General features: G+C 41.5%; 1 protein-coding gene across 1 annotated transcript in view; it reads left to right on the top strand.

The window, feature by feature from the left end:
• FLT1 (fms related receptor tyrosine kinase 1) overlaps positions 1-20,579 on the top strand; it is a 159,277-nt gene that overhangs the window by 13,458 nt on the left and 125,240 nt on the right. Inside the window, exons 2-3 of the mRNA XM_019736494.2 lie at positions 11,710-11,806; positions 12,175-12,401. Of these exons, the coding sequence (XP_019592053.2) occupies positions 11,710-11,806; positions 12,175-12,401 (324 nt within the window). The remainder of the gene's footprint in view (positions 1-11,709; positions 11,807-12,174; positions 12,402-20,579) is intronic.

Raw genomic sequence — 20,579 nt, 5'->3', positions numbered from 1 at the left:
TGTTTCCTTCAGCAAATACAGTCATTCTTCAGGTCTCACCTTCAACATCATTCTTCTGAGAGGTCCCTCCCTCCCTGGGCTGGCTTAACTATCCCCCCTCTCTGGTACTCCATGATAGCATACAAATATAATGTAATTTTATGTTTATATAAAAAGGAATTTATAAGTATGAAACTCCATATACCTACATTTACTTGTTTATTTGTCTGTTGTCCAGCCTCACTTATAAATGCTTTAAAGAAAGCAATCTTGTTTGTCTTATTACTCATTACTATCTTAGTGTATGTTTCAAATATTAAATAGAAGAATAAATACTGAGGCTGAGGGATGGAGGAATCAACACGGTAAGCGGGGGAACGGGAGGGGTCACATTGGGAATGGAGTAGGGAAAAACCAGGGTTGGCAGGCATTGAAGAGAGACAGGAGAAGAGACAAATGAGGGACGAGTTCCCAGACTCCTAGTCATGGATGGGAGTCCAGCCTTTAACCCCCCATGTCAGCCTCTTCCTGAGGGTGTTGGTGGTTTAACTTTGTGGGGACAGCTCTGGTATTGGGGTCCTTAGTGCCTCTCCACAGAGTACTTCCTTCTGGATTTATGTAACTCTGCTTATTGGTTCTGGTCTTCTCTACCAAAATGAGCTGGTTTGTAAGTTATTTTAAAGCCTATTAGGTTGACCGCCAACTGATAACAGAAATTGGTGCTTTGTTTTGTTTTCTCTTTCATCAGAGATGTGATTTCTTGCAAGACATCATAAAGGCTAATTCTAGAAACAAAGTTCTAGATAGATTAATGAAAAGTACATGAATAAAATGTCTCAAGAATTAAAAACAATATTCTCCAGGTTTGGGGTATAAATGCCTTTAAAGTCTTCTGTGGATGTTTGTTAGGAAGGCCTTCGGATCACATACTGAAATGAGTGAAAAATGTTCAGTAAATTATATCTTTAAAAGTTGAGTTACTGCCGGTGGAAGCATACTGCTTTTAATAGGTTACTTTCCCTTCCAGAACCTTGACTCTCAGCAAAACTTGTACAACATTAATTCCATCTAAGATTTTTTAAAAAAATTTTATTGGGGAATATTGGGGAACCATGTGTTTCTCCAGGCCCATCAGCTCTGAGTCGTTGTCCTTCAATCTAGTTGTGGAGGGTGCAGCTCACTGGCCCATGTGGGAATCGAACCGGCAACCCCGCTGCTCAGAACTTGAGCTCTAACCAACTGAGCCATCTGGCCCAGTTTTTTCAAAGTTTGTAAAATCTTAGGAAGGCACAGTTATTACAAACACTTCTTATGTAAATTAACTGAGCACAAGAAAATATGAAAATTAAAGGAACCCAGAATTAAAAAGAATAGTTCAGTCAGTATGCTCTTCCCATTGTCTATGATTAGTCTCCAAAATATGTGCAATTTCAAATTATTTAAGTAAGAAGGAAACTGATTTTGACAATAGAAACCCCACATCCAAGAATAGTGTTTAATGAGCCTTAGAAAATATACTAATGGAGTTTTCAAAAATTCAGTTCCCCTGTGATGAATCCCTTTTATCACACACTCTTGGCCATTTAAATTTCAAGGGTCACAGGGTTTTGTGTATGTTATTGGTTACAAAGACAGGGATCACTCAACCTTCCTCTTAGTGAGTGAATTTATAAAGCACTTTCTTATAGACAGTCTAAAGAACACCAGAAAAATGTTTTCTCTGTAGTTTGGACTTCATAAACCATCAGAGTCAGCTTCAAAGTAATGTCAGAACATCATCATGCTCAGCCTTGCAATCTCTTTTCATTTCTCCCCTATTTTTATGTGCAAAGTAAATGGTATTCCCTCATTATTTGCAATAGGTTATAAAGCTGAAGAACATATGAAAAGAATAGACCAAACATTGGGATAGCTACAATAAGGTTTCGGGCTTGTCCTTGGATGAGTGTTAAGGTGCATGCCTGGCTCACTGCCCGTGTACCAATAACCTTTCTTCATCATTTTTATACAACACTCTTAAGGCATTATTTTGGATTCAAAATTAAAACTTTAGCACAATGTATTTTTAAGGTTATTTAATAGCATCGCAACATACATGATATATTCATTTATTTTTCCCCAGAAAGAAGAACTGTGTGTGAATCTGAAGATGACCTGTTATGTGACAGGTTATATAGGCAGTGACCAAACTAACATTTAAAAGTTCCAATTTTAGGGCCAGCCCGGTGGCTCAGGCGGTTAGAGCTCCATGCTCCTAACTCCGAAGGCTGCCAGTTCGATTCCCACATGGGCCAGTGGGCTCTCAACCACAAGGTTCCCAGTTCAATTCCTCGAGTCCCGCAAGGGATGGGGGGCTCCGCCCCCCACAACTAAGATTGAGCACTGCACCTTGAGCTGAGCTGCCGCTGAGCTCCCAGATGGCTCAGTTAGTTGGAGCGCATCCTCTCAACCACAAGGTTGCCAGTTCGATTCCTCGACTCCCGCAAGGGATGGTGGGCTGCGTTCCCTGCATCTAAGATTGAACACAGCACCTTGAGCTGAGCTGCCTCCAGGATGGCTCAGTTGGTTGGAGCGCCTTCTCTCAACCACAAGGTTGCCGGTTCAACTCCCGCAAGGGATGGTGGGCTGTGCCCCCTGCAATTAGCAACAGCAACTGGACCTGGAGCTGAGCTGTGCCCTCCATAACTAAGACCAAAAGGACAACAACTTGACTTGGGAAAAAAAAAGTCCTGGAAGTACACACTGTTCCCCAATAAAGTCCTGTTCCCCTTCCCCAATAAAATCTTTTTTTAAAAAAAGTTCCAGTTTTAGTTTTTATGCTTTAACCATTTTACATCAAGTTCCTATATTGAGTTGATAAACTATTTCCCAAACCCTCTCTGTGATGCTTTCCTTCCTAAGGGAGCCCACAGGGATCCATGCAGGTAACATGTCCATGAAATTCAGAGGCCTTCCTGTCATCATCTCCATAGATGCCTGGAACTGTGACATTGATCAGTAATGGGCAGCAGAGTATTTGGTAAAATGTTTGGTGGCAGGCCAAACTGTACCCCTAGTACCATGTAGAATAGGGAAAACTTTAGATTTCTAAGTCATGGGTTGCACACATACTGTCCAATGCTTCCAGATGAATAACTGTTCAGTTCAAGCATTTTATTCATATTAGTACTATTCCGAATGCACCTGTTAGTCACGTGTTCTCTCAGCTATATGCATCGCCATTGACCTGATACTGGAGCATTTCAAAGCATTATGATTCTAAAGAGGATGCCCCAATTGATGAAAGATGAACAAAAGGGCCAGTTCCTTCCGTTAAGCCAAGTGTTATATATTTAGTCTTGCATATATTGCACGGGTTTATTGAAATTGCACCTCTACGGAGCGATCTCTTTTTCAGGTGCTCATAACCTGAAAGGTCATAGATTCTGGCCTGAAATCAACATGCACAATAGCATAACACTACTGGTAATTATGATCCATTCTATACGAGGTGACAGCAGACCCAGCGCCCCGCCCCCCATGTCCTCTGAGCAGTTAACACTGGCTAAAAACTAGCCAGTGGGGGGTACACTTCAAATGTAATGCATTTCCCGCTATTGGTAGAGAAATGGAGATGTAGCTAAGTGCTGCCTAACACATGAAACCATCCTCCGAGCACTTTTAGGGTCTAAAGATCATTTGTTCTGTTCATCTCCCTTTGCATACCCAGATGAAGCGCTAACAGGCTTCTCTACTGAATACTTTCCAAGCTATGTCTCGTGCTCTGTCAACCAGATCTTGACCCTTGCTCCAGGGAGCTCAGATAACGTCCATGACATCGTACGGTAAATTGAAATGACATGTTGTTAGACAGCTCTATGGAGGTGGTTTTTGAACCTATTCAATGAAAGAACAGTGGTGTGGGAGGAGAGCATTTTTGGGGAAAAGGTAACTCCTTGGTCGGCAGGAGATTTCTCACTGACTGACCTTAATTAACTCTGGTGTCATATGAAAAGGAGCTGTGCACGGGTACAGGTCGTTGGGAGGGTAGGCTCCTGATGGTAGCCTGGTGACAGGCCTAATGATAAATGGACATGCCCTGTGAAACCCTCACCCTCGGAGAAGCCAGTGTCAAGTAAGAGCTCAGAGAGGCCCACTGAAGACGTGCCCCCTCATAAACACTGACAGTCGGAATGTCGATGTTATGAGAGGACTTTTCTCTTGGTAAACATCTCAAATCACAGCAAATTTTTCCTTTTAAATAACTTTGATAAAGTTTAAGGAAAAATGAGTAAAGTGAATAACTCATGCATGGATGGAATGAAGCCCATCCAAGTTGTGATTATTTTAGGGACTGCCCACTTCACAACAGCTCATCGTGGGCTGTCCTTTGTGCCACACCCTGAAAAGCTATTCAAGGATTTTGTGGACCGACAATTAAAGTACAAATTGTAAAATAGCTTTAAAACAGACCGCAGCAGAATTATTCAAATGAACGTGTCTATAGGGTGGTGACAATGCTAACTGCTGAAATGAAACTTTTTAATAATGTGTTCACTTGTTTTCTTACACCTGAATTCAAGATATAAATGCTAGGGGTGGCCGGGTGGCTCAGCTGGTTAGAGCGCGAGCTCTCAACAACAAGGTTGCCGGTTCAATTCCCGCATGGGATGGTGGGCTGCGCCCCCTGCAACTAAAGATTGAAAACGGCAACTGGACTTGGAGCTGAGCTGCATCCTCCACAACTAGACTGAAGGACAATGACTTGGAGCTGATGGGCCCTGGAGAAACACACTCTTCCCCAATATTCCCCAATAAAATTTAAAAAAAAATCCTACTATAAAAAAAGACATAAATGCTAGATAAACGACTATTTAAAATTTCTATTAAGCCATGGATATCAGACACTTCACCTTTCAAATGTAATGTTTTGGGGATTACTTAGAACAGCAAGAACTCTAAGGCCAGAAACCAGTGGATTCTTTGCATGAGTCCGCGTGGTAAAATAGTGAGTTTAAGATAATGTAAAGATGTAAAGAAAAGTAGCACGTCCCTGGGATTAGCAACTTTCTACCAATGAAACGTGTTGTTGCTGGACAGCAGCCACCTAAACATTGAGTCCTCTGGGGACCCTGAAGAGGAAGAACACAGGTACCCTAACGTACAATATCCTACATCTGTCCATTTAGCTACGTAAGGGATTAGTCAACAGTGCGTCAGCGCTTTGTGCTATTGTCAGATAGAAGTCATTTTCTACACCGCAGCCTAGAGAGCTCTTTCTGTGCCTAGAAGAATGAAGAATGTGATTAAGACACAGACACAACAAAACCTTTTATTTCTACATCCACCTCCCCACCACATCCCAAACAAACTCTGTTTTCACAGAGAGAAAAGTGTGCATACAAGTAGGTAGGGTATGTATGTGCGCATGTATTTATGAAAAAACCGTTTCTTTTGGTGCCTCCTTGATTTAAGGCAAAACTGTTTTTGGGGGAAGAATTACATTTTTAAAACGGATATCATGGCTAATTGTGAGACTCAGATTATGCCGATGCTGGGCCATCTTTGATTGAATCTGTTGGTAGATGGGACATGAGCCCTCTGGTCTTTTCCCATCACCCTAGAAGTGAGAGGAAAACGCACATTATAAGGTCCTCCTTCAAAGTGTGTCCGCGTAGCGAGTGGTGTGGTCTTCATTTAAGTTATTCCATCTATGTGCATTTGGTTATAATGTAAACTTCCTGCTAACCGATAAATACTTTACTAGAGCCACGACACAGAGGTTACAACCAACGTGCGACTTTTTATCACGTACTATAGCCTTGTAGGAAATTAGCATCTCAAACAAAAATCTTGGTAGTGTCTAGAAATTTGGTTCACTTGCAATTGCATTCTTAACCTTTCTCCCACTCTTGCTACCAATGAAAAATGCTGCTCGAGTTAGTCTATGAATCATAAGCTTTTAATAAGCTACATCTTGAGGAAAGAATATCTTCTTTTATTATGAATTATGCTTAATTAACCTCATACGACCTTGGTAGAGGCTCATGATCTTAAGATCAAATTTTAGAAACATGATACTTGGAGATTTATACTTAGATAAAGAGAACATTTATCATGTAGGATTATGTACTATTGAAAACATGGAATGCGAAATCAAAGACAGATGCGTCTCGTGTGAAATAAATCTAATATATAAAGCTTTGTGTTAAAAACAAATAATTAGAAATCAATTTTAATTCAAAAGGAAACATCAGATTTCTTCTCACAACATTATTTTCAATGTGACTCAGTTTGTTAACATTCCAATTTAAATAAAAAATTTGTTATAAAATTCAGTTAAAATTCAAAAGATGCAATTAGAAGTGATTTAACATTAAACTAAATTTAAAAGATTGTAATCTAGGGGAACAGTGAGTTTTTGCAATATGTCTGTAAAACTTCTAATACATAAACAGTGATGTTACTGAACTTGAAGGAAAAATTATTTCCCTAAAATCCGCCTTCTAAAGCTTTAAGCTGGAAAAAACACCAAGTATAAAATCGATCACTGATGGTATCGTATGTGGCAACAAAATTCAAAATAGCTTGATAATCTAGGCCTTCAACTTAATTGAGTACTTCAGTCATGAGTTTGTGTTTTTATAACAGCTTTGCGATAAAATTCGCATAGCATAAAATTCACTGTTTAAAATTGTATAATTCAGTGGTTTTTAATATAGTCACAGACTTGTGCAACCCCCACCACTGTCTAATTTTAGAGCATTTTCATCACCCCAAAAAGAAACCTCATGCCCATTGCCAGTCACTCTCCATTCCCCCCTCCCCTAGCACTAATCTGCGTTCTGTCTCCATGGAATTGCCTATTCTGGACATTTCCTATACATGGAGTCATATAATGGTGGCCTTTGTGGCTAGCATCTTTTACTTAGCATAATGTTTTTATTATTGTTTATCCATTTATCATTGGTGGGCATTTGGAGTGTTTTCAATTTTGGGGCCATGGATAAGTTTTTATATGGACGTGTGTTTTTAGTTCTCTTGGGTAGGTACCTAGGAGAGTGGGGTACCTGGGTCATATATTTAACTTATGTTTAAGCATTTGAGGAACTGCTGTACTGTTCTCCGAAGTGATCGCACCATTTTACAATCCTGCCAGCAATATGTGAGGGCTCTGATTTCACCACATCCTCACCAACACCTGTTATTGCCTGTCTCCTTTATTTAAGCCATCCTAGTGGGTGTGAGGTGGTATTTCACTGTGGTTTGCATTTGCATTTTCCTGGTGACTAATGGCATCCAGCATCTTTTCATGTGCTTATTGGCCATTGTATCTCTTCCTTGGGAAACTGTCTATTCAGATCCTTTGCCCATTTTTAAATTGAGTTATTTGCCTTTTTATTAGTCGTGTCTTTTAAATGGGATTTCTAACTTGTACATTTGGTATCAATTAGTGTGATCTCAGAATCACAGAATCTTTAGGCTGGAAGGGATTGTAAAAATCTCAGTCCAACCCCCTCTGTTGGCAGATGAAGAATCGGAGGGTTAAAGTGACATGCCCACAGTCACACCAGAGCTAGTTATAGTTAGTAGCAGAGCTTTGGAGAGTAACTATTCTACGTAGAAAACGAAAATATAGATATTTCATGATTTATATTTGAATAAGGCCCCTTTTTCACAGAGACCAGCCGTCTGATTTCAATATAGTAGAGGCCAAGGGATGTCATCTGGAAGGAAGAGGGCCTAAGGGACTTGTCTTAAAGTGGCATTCAACCAGTAAAAGCAGTGTTTCTACGTAGATCAATAAAATGGCAGCTTTCTAAACGTACTTTCAGTCAGACTTTACAGAATAGTCTTCTCTCGGCTTTAACATGGTGAACCGTGTGTGGTTCATCGTGTGTGAGCTCGTGCCTTTGGGATCTCACACAGTAGCTTTGAAGAAAGAGCCTCCGTCATTTGGGCTTTGGATTTGGTTGCAAAACAAAGCCATACTTGGAGTTTTACTAAGTCTTTCCGTTGAAATCCAAGAAAGCGTTCCATTTGGCTTCATGAAATGAAGGTGGGGAACAGGACAGCCTGTGTGTGGGTTTTCTACCAGAGCTCTGCCGTGTGGGGAGAGAGGGATTTCTGTCAGAGTCCTGAAGTTCTATTCTTTTTCTACCTACCAGACAATATGGAGCGGACAAAGAAGACAGTATTCAGACACAAACAGCAAAGTATCTGTTCACATGAGTCCACAGACACACACTGGTCTTTTAACACTACCAGCCCACACCATTGAATAGCTTTTTCCTAATAAAGAAGCGTGTGATAAAGCTAATTTCCATGGTCTGCAGTGAGTTTTTTTGTTTTATTTAAAGAATACTCTTCCTGATCTAAGGAGACCTCTTTGCCCCACATGGTTGTATTGTAGTTGACTTTGATGAAAATAGTTCACAGACCACCTAGTTCACTGAGGGGACAATGCCTTTTAAACCAGGCGTGTAGGCTACCTGGCAAACACTGGAGTTTTGAACCCCACTGGGGCAGGAGAGCTTCACAATGGGGGAGTTGAGCTTCACAGTGGGGTGGGTCATAGTTAAATTATAGCACTCCACCCTTGGAAATGGGGTGTCCTGTGGGTTTGTTTCTGAATGACTCTAAGCTACTTAGAAGAGAAAAACTGATTGCATGTGTTGTGCAGATGGACCCGTATGGGACCTGTGCATGTTTATAACTTTATATGTATCACTAGGGAGCTGGAGAACGTGTCTGACATGCAGTAGGCACTCAAAACTTGTGAGTTAAGTCTTTACTCAATCAGGTGTATCCATATTGAACTGCCACAAAGAAATGAGGTAAGGCCTAATGTCATTTCAAAGCATTTGAAGAATAAATATTTCACTTTCCTTTTTCCTTATTAGTTTTCCTGTTAAACTGTATCTTGGCACCTCCATTAATCTTTATGAGACTCTAGCTTCTTATTAACTGAGGAATGGTGATCTCTGTGGCCAGTAACTTGCAGTTTCCTTATACTTCTCCTTTCCTTTATTTTAATCAATGACTTTTATCTAGCTTCCTCATTCCAAGTGCAAAATTCACTTATGTCAGTGGAGACGAATTATATAGTAAAATATTTTTCTTAGCCTTTCCCCCTACACTGTCCAATCGCCCTATTTTTGTCTCAGTGTCTTATTTAACCACTCAGCTATGTAGTCTTCTTTCCGTTGGGGGTGGGACCGGAGGACCAGGCAGATGATGATATATTCTATGCGGGATCTTCTCTCAGCTGGCATTTGGGTAGTCCTTTGAGGTCAAAGTTTCTCTCTGATGAGGGTCAGGATCACTGGTGTTCTAGGTTGCTGATAAAGATTCATCCTGCAAATACCTCCTCCTACTCTCTGGTTTCTGGTGGGTGAAGGTTGTTTAAGATGGTGTTACACATGTTTGGAAAATGCAAATATAATAATGATTATAATTGGGGGGTGGGGGGAAGGAAGATTCACACATTTTGGAAACCAAAGCAGCAGACAGTACTTATTGCATCAAATCATGAAAAGGGAAGTTTCTTCCCCGAGGCCTCTCTTGGATGAGCAAGCTCATCATCTCCACACAAACCACAGAGATTACCTGCAAGCAGTGCCAGAATTTTCCGCAGGAAGCTGTGCTGGATCTTTTCCAGCACACGGACAATTGCTCAACTAAATCCCCAGAGTTCCATGCCAGAAAGAAGGGCAGAAATTATTCTGCCCCCGGCATTTCTCAGGCCAGGTATTATCAATTGCTAGCCGAGGCTTTAGAAAAGCCCAGTGTTCCCATGGACCACTGATGTTGCCTCAGGAAACCCGTAAGTGAGTCGAGTACAAAATGCTTTCCTAGGTGCCTGAATAGGTTGTGCAATGGGGTTATGTGGTAGACCAATTGTATCTATATGAAACAGTGACTTTAATTTAAATTAGTTAATGTTCAGCCATTGTTTTCCAGTTAACAATTTGAGACCTGGACCTATTTACATAAAAGTTACTTTTAAAATATTAATTTATATCACCAGCAACTCCAGAAAAGCAGAAAATGTTCATTTAACGTCTTTGCAATTCCATACTCAGCAAAATATTCTGACAGGAGTGTGGGTGGGGCGGAATCCCGCTTGATGGCAGTGATGGTGGGTGTCTGCCACTTAGAGGACACAGCACTGAATCCACACACAATGCCTGTGAGGTTTTCTAGTTTCATACGTGAGTCTGCCAAGTAGCAAGAAATTAAGAAATGTGCGAAGCCATGCAGTGAATAAATGGAGAAATTTGGCTTCGAATGCAGATCTTTAACTGAGTCTAGTTTTTTGTTTGTTTGTTTGTTTGTTTGTTTGAAATATTAGGACCCAAGAGAAACACTAGGGAGCACTGCTAGACTTAACCGTGGACATTTGATCATCTATTTCATCTCTCCGATCTGTGATCTAACATTGGACCATTCAGCTCAATCTCCCACCTTGAATTCCGCTGCATAAACCTATGTTTTGAGTAAAAAAAAAAGATCTCCTAAGGCTGACTCCAAATATTTCACTTTCCTCTCTCCCAGAATACCTTCCCTCCCTCCCCCCTCATTCCTTCTAATCCTGAGCTTTCACCCGGTCTGTGCAGCTGCCTCAGCAGGAAGAGGAGGAGGATGGTGAGGGGAGGGGCGAGCGGAGGCGAAGGGGCCGAGAGGTCCTGGTAGGGGTCCAGCCTGACCGTCAGCGAGAGTTTCAGGAGAGGATCTACCCCTGTAGCACCAAACTGGGTCTGTCAGCAACAGCAAGTCAGAGATCCAGGGCCCAGCAGTCCAGTCTGTCAATGTGCAGAGTTGTGGAGAGGAATGACTTCAGCAGGTCCCAGAGCCAGTCACAGGATGGCTCTTAGAACTGTGCAGGGTTGTAAGGCACTTCTGCAGCTCACTTCAGTCTTACAGCAGTCCCCACGGAATCTGCTCGTCCAATGTCACAGAGGGGGGAGCAGTTCCCGCTTTTCTGTTCCCTGATAGAGGGCACTTGGAGATGATGTAAGACTGACCAAATGGCTTCTAAAACTGATTTTGGTTCTAAAATTAGTTTTACAAATGAGGAAACTAGTTCAGAAAGAGAAATGACTCACCCAAAATATCATGGCTCAGGAAAATTTCTATATACTGTATTCAGAAAAAAGATCAGGCCGTATATACAGATGACCCACACTGGTATTAGAACTGTATTTTGGATTTCATTGACATTTTATCCTGAGAGTTTTTAATAACCTACTATACAGTCTTAATATAGTTACATTTTGAACCATGTATAAATCTCTTACTATTCTAAATTAATGGGCTTTTGGATATTATTCAGATTGTTTGGTATAATAGGATAGACACTACTCATGAGTAAGACTTGGAGTAGAAAAAACTAGTGAATTAAAATAAATTTGTAGTACCGTGTTTCCCTGAAAATAAGACCTAGCCAGACAATCAGCTCTCATGTATCTTTTGGAGTAAGAATTAATATAAGACCCAGTCTCATTTTGCTGTAATATAGTAAGACCCGGTCTTATATACAAGACCGGGTCTTATACTAATTTTTGCTCCAAAAGACACATGAGAGCTGATTGTCTGGCTAGGTCTTATTTTCAAGGAAACAAGGTAGCTGTACCTTTATGCATATGCAAGTAAGATAAAGATGAAAAGTCACCTTTATGGAAAGATATAACTTAAAAAAAAATGAGAGGGTAGTTTGCAAATAATACATTTCAAAAATTTGTTTTCCAGGATCTAGTTCAGGTTCAAAATTAAAAGGCCCTGAACTGAGTTTAAAAGGCACCCAGCATGTCATGCAAGCAGGCCAGACGCTGTATCTCAAATGCAGGTAAGCGACTGTTGGTTTGGGGATAACCTGGCTGCCCTTCCCAAACGAAGTAGAAAGGTCGCTTCTCAGAGCAGGAAGGTGGGGACTTCAGTGTCTCAAGTGCAAACCACAGTGCCCTGCTTCCTCTAGAGGTTGATGCACCTCCTGGAGAGACTCACTCACTCCAGGGGAGGCAAGCGGGAAGGGATGCCTGGAACATTTTTGCATCTTTATTCTGACTTGTTTAAAAGCTTTTTGGAATGTGTGTGTTTCTGTAAAGAAGGTGACTACACTAAAGAGAGGACCTCAGAATAGTGCTTCCTAATGCAGGGAGGGTCTCAGAACTGCCCCAGCCCTAACTGTGTTTTGTTTCCTTATCTGTATTGAAGGGGGGCAGCAGCCCATGCGTGGTCCTTGCCTGAAACGGTGAGTAAGGAAAGCAAAAGGCTGAGCATAACTAAATCTGCCTGTGGAAAGAACGGCAAGCAGTTCTGCAGTACTCTGACCTTGGCCACAGCCCAGGCAAACCACACGGGCTTCTATAGCTGCAAATATCTCTCCATGCCTGCTTCGAAGAAGAAGAAAACTGAATCTACAATCTATATATTTATTAATGGTAAGACTTCCATTTTCTACATCCGTTTTCTGTCGCTTCCCAGGGGGTCACAAACCCACCCTGATCCATTGGAAAGGGGGCTTTCCTAGGGCAAAGTGTGAAAGAAAGAGGACATGCAAGAGCTTCTAGCCTAATTATGTAGAAACTTTTAGAATGCATTTCTTGGGTGTCGATTTCAATGGGAGTTTTCAAGGACAGTCAGTCAATTGTATGGTCCCTGAAGGGAGAGAGTGTTTTGTCTATTTTGTTCACTACAGTATCCGTAGCACCTAGAATAGTGTCTGGCACATAGATGGATGAATACATGAATGACAAGATTTTAGTTGTATCTCTTAATTATTGAGAAGCCCAAAATAGAACACAAGATTTTTTGTACTTTAACACAACTGCGATCCCTTACAAGTTGGAATTGTAAAATTCCAACTGTTCTTTCTACTAAATTCATAAATGTAATGTTGCTAATGTCTTTTGAATGTTATAAATTGGTTCCAGTTGATGGTGTTGTATTATATCATGTTCCTTAAGCAAGTTTATAATGATATAAGAGTTGGCATGTGCCATTACATAGTGAAAAGGGCAAAAGGTAAAAATGAATCACTTTTCGGTTATAATTTTTATGGTATGGTTTTCCCTTCTTAGAGAATGAACAAATAAACTAATATTCAGAGGGAAGAAATGCAGTATCCTTAAAGAAATATAAAATGACAATAGAAATGGATCCTTGAGAAAGAATTAGGGATAGGGCCTGTCATTTTTTTTTTTTTCTTGTTTAGTTCCAAGCCAATCTCCAAAACTTGTTGAGAGGGATTTAAAAAAAAAAAAAAAAAAATGAAAACAAGCTCTAGAAAACAAAGCAAAACTATTAGGTACCTCAGTCACAAAATCAAATTAAAAGCCAAACCAAAACAAGCAGCCATCAGTATTGATGGTGTAAATACACAATATGTGTCTACATCAGGGTGAGGGAGAGAACCGGATGTTTGCGGCGGAAGCGATCCCACAGAATTACGTTTTGGTGGGAATCTTTTCATTTTTGAAATAAGGCAACTAAACAATATGTAACTATCACATTCAGGATTCGTCTTAGGAGGTGGTAAACAGTTGTATGATACTGGAAGTAATATCTTTTTAGTTCTTGCCAGCCTGACTTAGACTGAGCCACTTTTCTGTCCCTGCTTCTCCAAACTCCTTTCTGCACATTTTCCACTTTTCCAGCAGGGTAGATAACTGGAGGAGACAACAAACTTCCTAGCAGTTCACCATTGTATGAATGCAGTCACCCCATTTAAAAATAAAATGAGGAAATAGGCCAGGATCTTCACTTAGGGAAATGAGCCCCCTTCCATGGAGAGAAGAGAGGGTGGCAGGCTGGAAGTGCAGCGGGGTGGAGAAGGGGCGGGGCCAGGCCAGACTTTCAGACAGCACTTCTGAGCTCAGGGGGAACTAAGACACAAAGCTTGACAGTGGTGGGGGGGGAAATATATATATATATATATATATATATATATATATATGCAGCCATCTGTTCTCTTTTTCTAGTTTCACATAGTAGGTGATGTTCTTTTTACCACTTGTGGAGGTGGGGAAAAAAACCACTTTTTCCCTGTCTTCTAGGGGAGTGGAGTAAAATTCATTCGTACTAAAATTCTCATAAAACTTTCTCCTATGAGTTTATCAGAGTCTGACTTGCAAATTAAATATTTAAACGAGTAAAAGGCGGCCATCTCTTGTTTTCTCTCTAAAAAATAATGTTCACTGTTTCATCTTTAATTCCTATACTGTTCAACAGACCTCGTGGGCTGATGAAGCCAGTAGGTAGGGAGTGCTGAACCCGTCTCCTTCAACCCCCTTTGATAGTAGAAGAGAAACTTAGCTACTTAGAATTAGTTCCAGTTCAACCATTACTGTGTCACATCAATTGTTAATCTAAGCCCCATGAGGACCAGGCCCATGTCTGTTTACATTACTTTTATCTGCAGTGTGCCGCCCCGCTACAGTGAGACTTCAGGAGTATTTGTTAAAGGAATATATGAAGTGATTCACAGAGGCTGTGTAGAATACGGTGTTGAAATGGACACTGAGGCTGAATCCCAGGCAAAACTGGTTATTGATGTCTGTCATGAGACCTAAAGGGGGAGTCACGGCCATTGGGTCATGTGTTGATCACGTCTGCTCTCCTGCAGTTGTCCACATGCATTAGCATAAAGTTACACATCTCAGAGTCTCAAAGCTCCTGCATAATCTCATTGGACATCAGCAAATGGTCTATTTCAAAGACCATGTATTCGGAGAAGGAAAGGTTGTGAAATGCGTTGTCTTTCATAGGACATTACTATAGAATATACTGGGGGTGCCCAAAAAAATGTGTACTAGTGCACACTTTGGTCAGCGTTGCTCAAGCAGTAGTTCACCGTAATCAGAAGTGTCTGGACGCTGATGGGAACCACTTTGAGCACCTCTTGTCATTGCAGAAGTCAAACGTGACTTGTATTCATCTTTTGTTGTTGGTATATATTGATATAGGAACACCAGTTGTGTTGTCTTTTTCCTGGTAGGGAAACATTGGTCTCATATCACACTTTACTGAAGTTCCACACAGCTGCCATACAGGTCATTCGGCCCAGGTGACTCTGCCAAATATCCTAACATTTTTATGTATTTCCTGCTTTCATTTTTTTATTAGTTCTCTTTCTGAGAAAATTTGGTCTTATGCTTCTGTTTTTATTGATCCTTACTACATTACGGTTTCATTTCATTCAGGGGCACAAAACTCATTTCTGATGACTCAGGACTGTCTCTGAGTTAATAAAACTCCAATCAGTTCCTAACACACAGCTGTGATCACTCGCTGGGTAGTAACTGGTTCTCACTTATTTATTATTGTTAAATCTTTACTTAGAGCACATTATCTTATTTGGAGAATCCCCACCCCTGATAAGCAGCTGCAGATGTGTTGGCATTTCACTTCTGTTTCTATAAAGAGGAGAAACACGGCTAGACACACATTTTGAAAAGGCAGAGATGTGTAGTCTGATAGGGCACCGAGAAAAAGAATCAGGGCTGGAGAGCTTTGTCTACAAAACGCCAGGTCCAGTGTGTGCATTACAAGCAAACTGCTACTTAGCTATTTTGAATGTCTGCTGTGCAGTAGGCACAGTTGCCACCTGAGCATGAATTTGGACATGACCTCTGACACGTAGTGCACAGAAAAGTCAGTGTCACCACTCATTATAACAGTATGCATAAATGCACCAAACATCTGGCATAATTCATTCCATTAATTTAGTTACTGAGGTAATTGTATTTAACTACTTTATTTAATTACTGAATTGTCTGGTAAACCAAAATTTCTCTTATAATAACAAAGAATTCATTTGTAGTTTGTTTTCATTTAAACAAATGGTTTCACTTACATTAAGCCATTTAATTCTCACAACCATCGGGGAAGTACTAGTCCTCTCTCCTTCTTATAAGTGAAGGACCTAAGAGCCACTTCACATCCGGCCTATGTGAGGAGCGACAGAAAAGAGTTAGCAGCAGAGTGAGATGGTCATACTTTTCCATTCAGAATCTCTGAGGGGGCGAGACTGGAGCAGGAAGACCAGGCAGGGACTGCTGTGTGTAGTGAGGCAGGAGAGCTGGTGGCCCAAGGTCGCCATAGTAGCTGTGGGGAAGGAGAGAAGTTGATGGTTGGAGGGGTTCCATCAGCCCTGGTGCATGGGTGGCTTGGGGTGGGTGAGGGAGAGGGAGGAGTCCAAGTGACACCAGAATTCTGGAGCGGCAACTTGGCAACAGGTCCCGTAGTGAAGTGGAGCCATGTCTCACAAAATGACATTGATGCAAGACAATCATAACCCTATATACTCTGGCCTGGTCTCCACAAAGGGCTGTTGAAGTGAGAGTAGCTGAAAAATACTACATAGATTTTTAAAAATTGCTTTTGGAAAAGGTGAATGGAACACTTGGTAAATTACAGAAATGTCTAACCACTGGGGCTGTACACCTGAAACTAATATTAAATAATATTGAATGTCAACTGTAATTGAAAAAAAAATGTTGACAAGCAAAAGAAAGAAAGAAAGAAAGAAAGAAAGAAAGAAAGAAAGAAAGAAAGAAAGAAAGAAAGAAAGAAAGAAAGAAAGAAAGAAAGAAAATGAATGGAATCCCCCAGTAATTACAGCTACAAAATTCTGGGTCATAAAGAAAAATTGTAAAGCACTCCTAAATGCTTTGCTAATTCAAAACAAAAAGACTTCTAGATGAATCGTAATGTTAGGGCTACTTAGGTGATATTCATCCCCTTTGCCGAGAAAAAGGAACACTTTTACACTTCTTTCTGACTCAATGGGATACACAAGAAATTGGCTCCACCTCAGACTTTTCTAAAAGTTATAGTATTTCATTGACGTTATTATTGTAATACATGAAATATGGCTGTAAAGTGAGAAAACTGACCAGAAAATTTTTAATGGCATCTCCAAAGGATTAATACTTTGTCAGTGTCTCCAATTTATTACAGTTAGGAAGACCTTGAACTTATTGTGTCGAGTTCCCCACACTGTGAAGTCAGCCTGTATCCTTCCCCTCTCGAGGCCCAAGCCTTTCAGGACTATTTAAGTAAAATGTCTTCTCTTGAAAAATTATAATTGAAAAGGGAAAAAAAGGGGGGTGTGTGTGTGTGCATGTTGTGGTTGGGTGGATATATCCTAGTTCTTCCCTGTTAATGAAACTCATTTTCTTCTGTTTCTCTTAACATGATTGTTTGCCTCTCTGAGTCTGTTGAAGCAAATGAGCTGTAGCATTTTCAAAACAGATTTTCCCTCCACTGGTTTTCCCGTATGTATACAACTGATGAGATCTGCATAGCAGCTTAATTGAAAACAATCAGACACACTGGGTATATAACTGGAATGTAATAGAAGTTCTGACAACCCAGGTATTCTGGGAGAGAATAATCATGTTGCCTTCACATAAATATGCTTAGTGGGAAATATTCCTACCTGGCCATAGAGCCTCAAGCAAGTAAAAATACTAACAGCACAGATATTCTGAGAAGGAATCAATGTACTCATTTGTACATTGATTCAGATTTTCCCGAAGAGCTTTTACATATCTCTGAGATAAACCAAGTTGGCATTATTTCTTCCAGTTTATATACAAGAAAACAGCCTCAGTGATCTGCACAAGATAACAGAGCTAATAAAACGACAAGCCAGGCGGGGATCCAGGTCAAATCCCTCAGTCAGGGCTATTTCCACTGCACTAGAGTGTCAGCCAGTGACGTCAGACTGTGAACTAGATGTTGGTTTGATCTTTGAGAATATAGATTGTATAGTCATTAACTTGTTTAAATTTCAAATTCAATATTTTTTTTTCCTTTTTCTTTGAGGAATGATAAGTTAAGCTGGCCTCAGGGTATTTTTCTGAGCAGTAGACCTTTGAGAAACAAGTCCTGATCTCAAAGAGCTTTGTGTTGTCCCTTGCTGGGCACAGAGTTGGTTTGGCACCATCTGCACGCACACAGTGTCACTGCTGTGTTCTAGCTCATACAACATGAGGAAGAGACACAACTCTATTTACTAAGTTGAGCGGGACTTTTAAAAATGTGCATTCCAACCCATTAATGGGCCATGGAATCAAATTAGTGGGTTGTGATCAGCATCAAAAAAAAAAAAAAGCAGAATAGAATGGAAAAGATCCAAGCATATTGCAAAAGGTAAGCGTAAGTTTTGTTTAGTGACATTTTTTTTAAATAAAACTATTGTTTCCATTTTGTACACATACATATATACATTATACCCGCATATGTGTAAAATACACGAGAAAGAGAGAGAGAGAGAGAGAGAGAGAGAGAGAGAGAGAGAAAGAGAGAGTGTGTGTGTGTGTGTGTGTGTGTGTGTGTGTGTAATGGGTCTGATGTAAAATGTGCCCCTTACTGTGGCGTAGGCAGTTATCATGTGCCTTATTGTCTAACAGGCTTAGACAGGGTAGGTCATCTCTATTTCATTCCGGAAACCGGTGCCCACAGTGAGCACCGCGGTGCTTTTGCTCACCACTGCTGACACGGCCTGGCGAGATCGTGGCTGTGGAAATCCCCCCTGTCCTCCAGGTACTGGCTGCACAGCTGCTGAGGTCTGTGCCGGTGCGCTCCTTGCATTCCTGAAGCGGGGTTTCCCACAGCTAGGTCTGGCCTGGGGGCCGTCAGCAGATGGAGTCTGTCTGCGGATGTGGATCACACACCTGCTACATGCCAGGCCCTGTCACTTGCTCTGTGGGAGGCACAAAGAGCAAAGATACAGGATCTTAGGGTGTAGGAGGCCCCTGGTAGCTTTCTAAGACCATGACTTCAAATAGATTGCTGAGGATTTAAAAATGCACAGGGCTCACTTTAGCAAAGAATAACTTGTTCAAAAGCGGGTCTTTCCAGGGAGTGAGGACTCCGCCAGTAGTCCTGACTGAGGCCCCCTTCAGGCCCCCACTACAGCCTGCATATTCTGTTCCAACACTGCCTTCCAGTAGATTCCTAGCGTGGCAGATGCGCTGGGGAGCACACACGAGATGCTTGGCTGACATTGCTTAGCTGGGTGCTGGCTGAGCAGCTGGCGTTTGTCGCCCATTTGCCACCCTGGGGTGGCGAGGCCGTAAGCACGGCTGTCATAACAGGTAGGGACATGGATGAAAAGAGTAGCAGTCTGCAGATTTCCTCCCAGCACCTCGCGGCTGCCACTTTTCCCCCTGTGGTGACAGCCACATTTGTAAGGTGACAAGGCACAAAGGATGTCAGCCTCCCAACCTGGACTGGAAGGAGGGCTTGCCGACTCCAGCTGTCACACGCACCGTGGTGGGCAGGTCAGACCTGTGACAGACTTTCAGAGCCTTGAAAAACACTGCAGAGGAATCATGGGCACGTTTCTCTGAGAAACTTGAAAAAGAAAAGATTGTTCCTATTCATCAAAATTCTCCTCCGACAGGAAAACAGGCTACAACACCTCATATTTTGTAGGAAGAAAATAATTAAGAAACCAAAAAAACCCACAAAACCTTAGCCACACTAGTTGGCTGAATTCTTTAGGTCAGGATTTCTTAGCAAATTTGACAATACCTATTATTGCTCAGTTAATTTCTAGAGTCCTCTCTGGCTTTCAAGGTCAGTTTTCAGCATGTGCTCATTCAGTCACCCGCCCCCTGCCCATCTACAGAGTCCCCCCACACCTCCCTCACTCACGTCACCTCCATCCTTCACGTGTGGCTCCTTCCACTTATTTTATGAAACTTGTGTTTGTTCTGGCCTGAATCTCTCAGTAAGAACTGGTTCCCAAAGTTTTGGTTTCACGGACTGTCTAAGATTCCTAGCCCAGTGGCCACCTAAGCCCATAATTGTTGGAAGAAAACTTACCAGTCACCTTGAGTCATCAGGAAGCAGCAAATGCAGTCAGGCTGGGCCTCGGATCATGTTTGTCATTCGCACATCACGGCCTGATGTGTTTGCTCGGGAGACAGGTGAACATGTTGGGTGAACAGAGTGTGGACTGTCAGCCTCTGGGCTACACGTTTGGAAACCCAGGTGGGTTTCCTAAAATGGCAGCAGTCTGAGGCTGACCTTCCAGAATTGTACTTCAAATGATCTTCAGTAAAGAATTCCTAGGAGTTTTCTGGCCTGTCTCTGCACACAGCTTCAGCAGAAATTTAGTACGAGGTCAGGTTTTGCTGGAATTTCTTTTTCATTTTCATGAAGTTGTATAAGAGAGGAAACAAATATTTCTAGGATTTGAAATATACACTGATGACACTGTCAATTGGAACCGCAGATTTTTCCTTGGGAAACAGACCCCCTTACAGCCTGGCTGAAGCTCTAAGGCTGAAGCATGAAAGGAGATTATCCATTCTATCCATCACTGGGGGACAGCTGATTGGGACCACATGGCTAGAGTTTAGAGAAGGGTAACTTAACTCTCATCCATTCTCCTTTCCAGTTACATGAAAATCTGATGGAAGACATTCTTGATATCTTTAAGCCCTGCCATTTCACATTTCCCTTCTAGAAACATTTTTGTCATTAGAGACACAAAGGGACTTTGACCGTAGGAAACACATGTGACTGAAATGGAGCCACTCATGTTGGTGACCTCGATGGCAGTCAGGAACCTTGCACCTTCTTTCCTTAGCCCCTGCCGCTGA

Source organism: Rhinolophus sinicus, linkage group LG04 (genome assembly GCF_036562045.2).
Source record: "Rhinolophus sinicus isolate RSC01 linkage group LG04, ASM3656204v1, whole genome shotgun sequence".
Lineage (NCBI taxonomy): Eukaryota > Metazoa > Chordata > Mammalia > Chiroptera > Rhinolophidae > Rhinolophus > Rhinolophus sinicus.
This window is presented reverse-complemented; position numbering and strand designations above follow the sequence as displayed.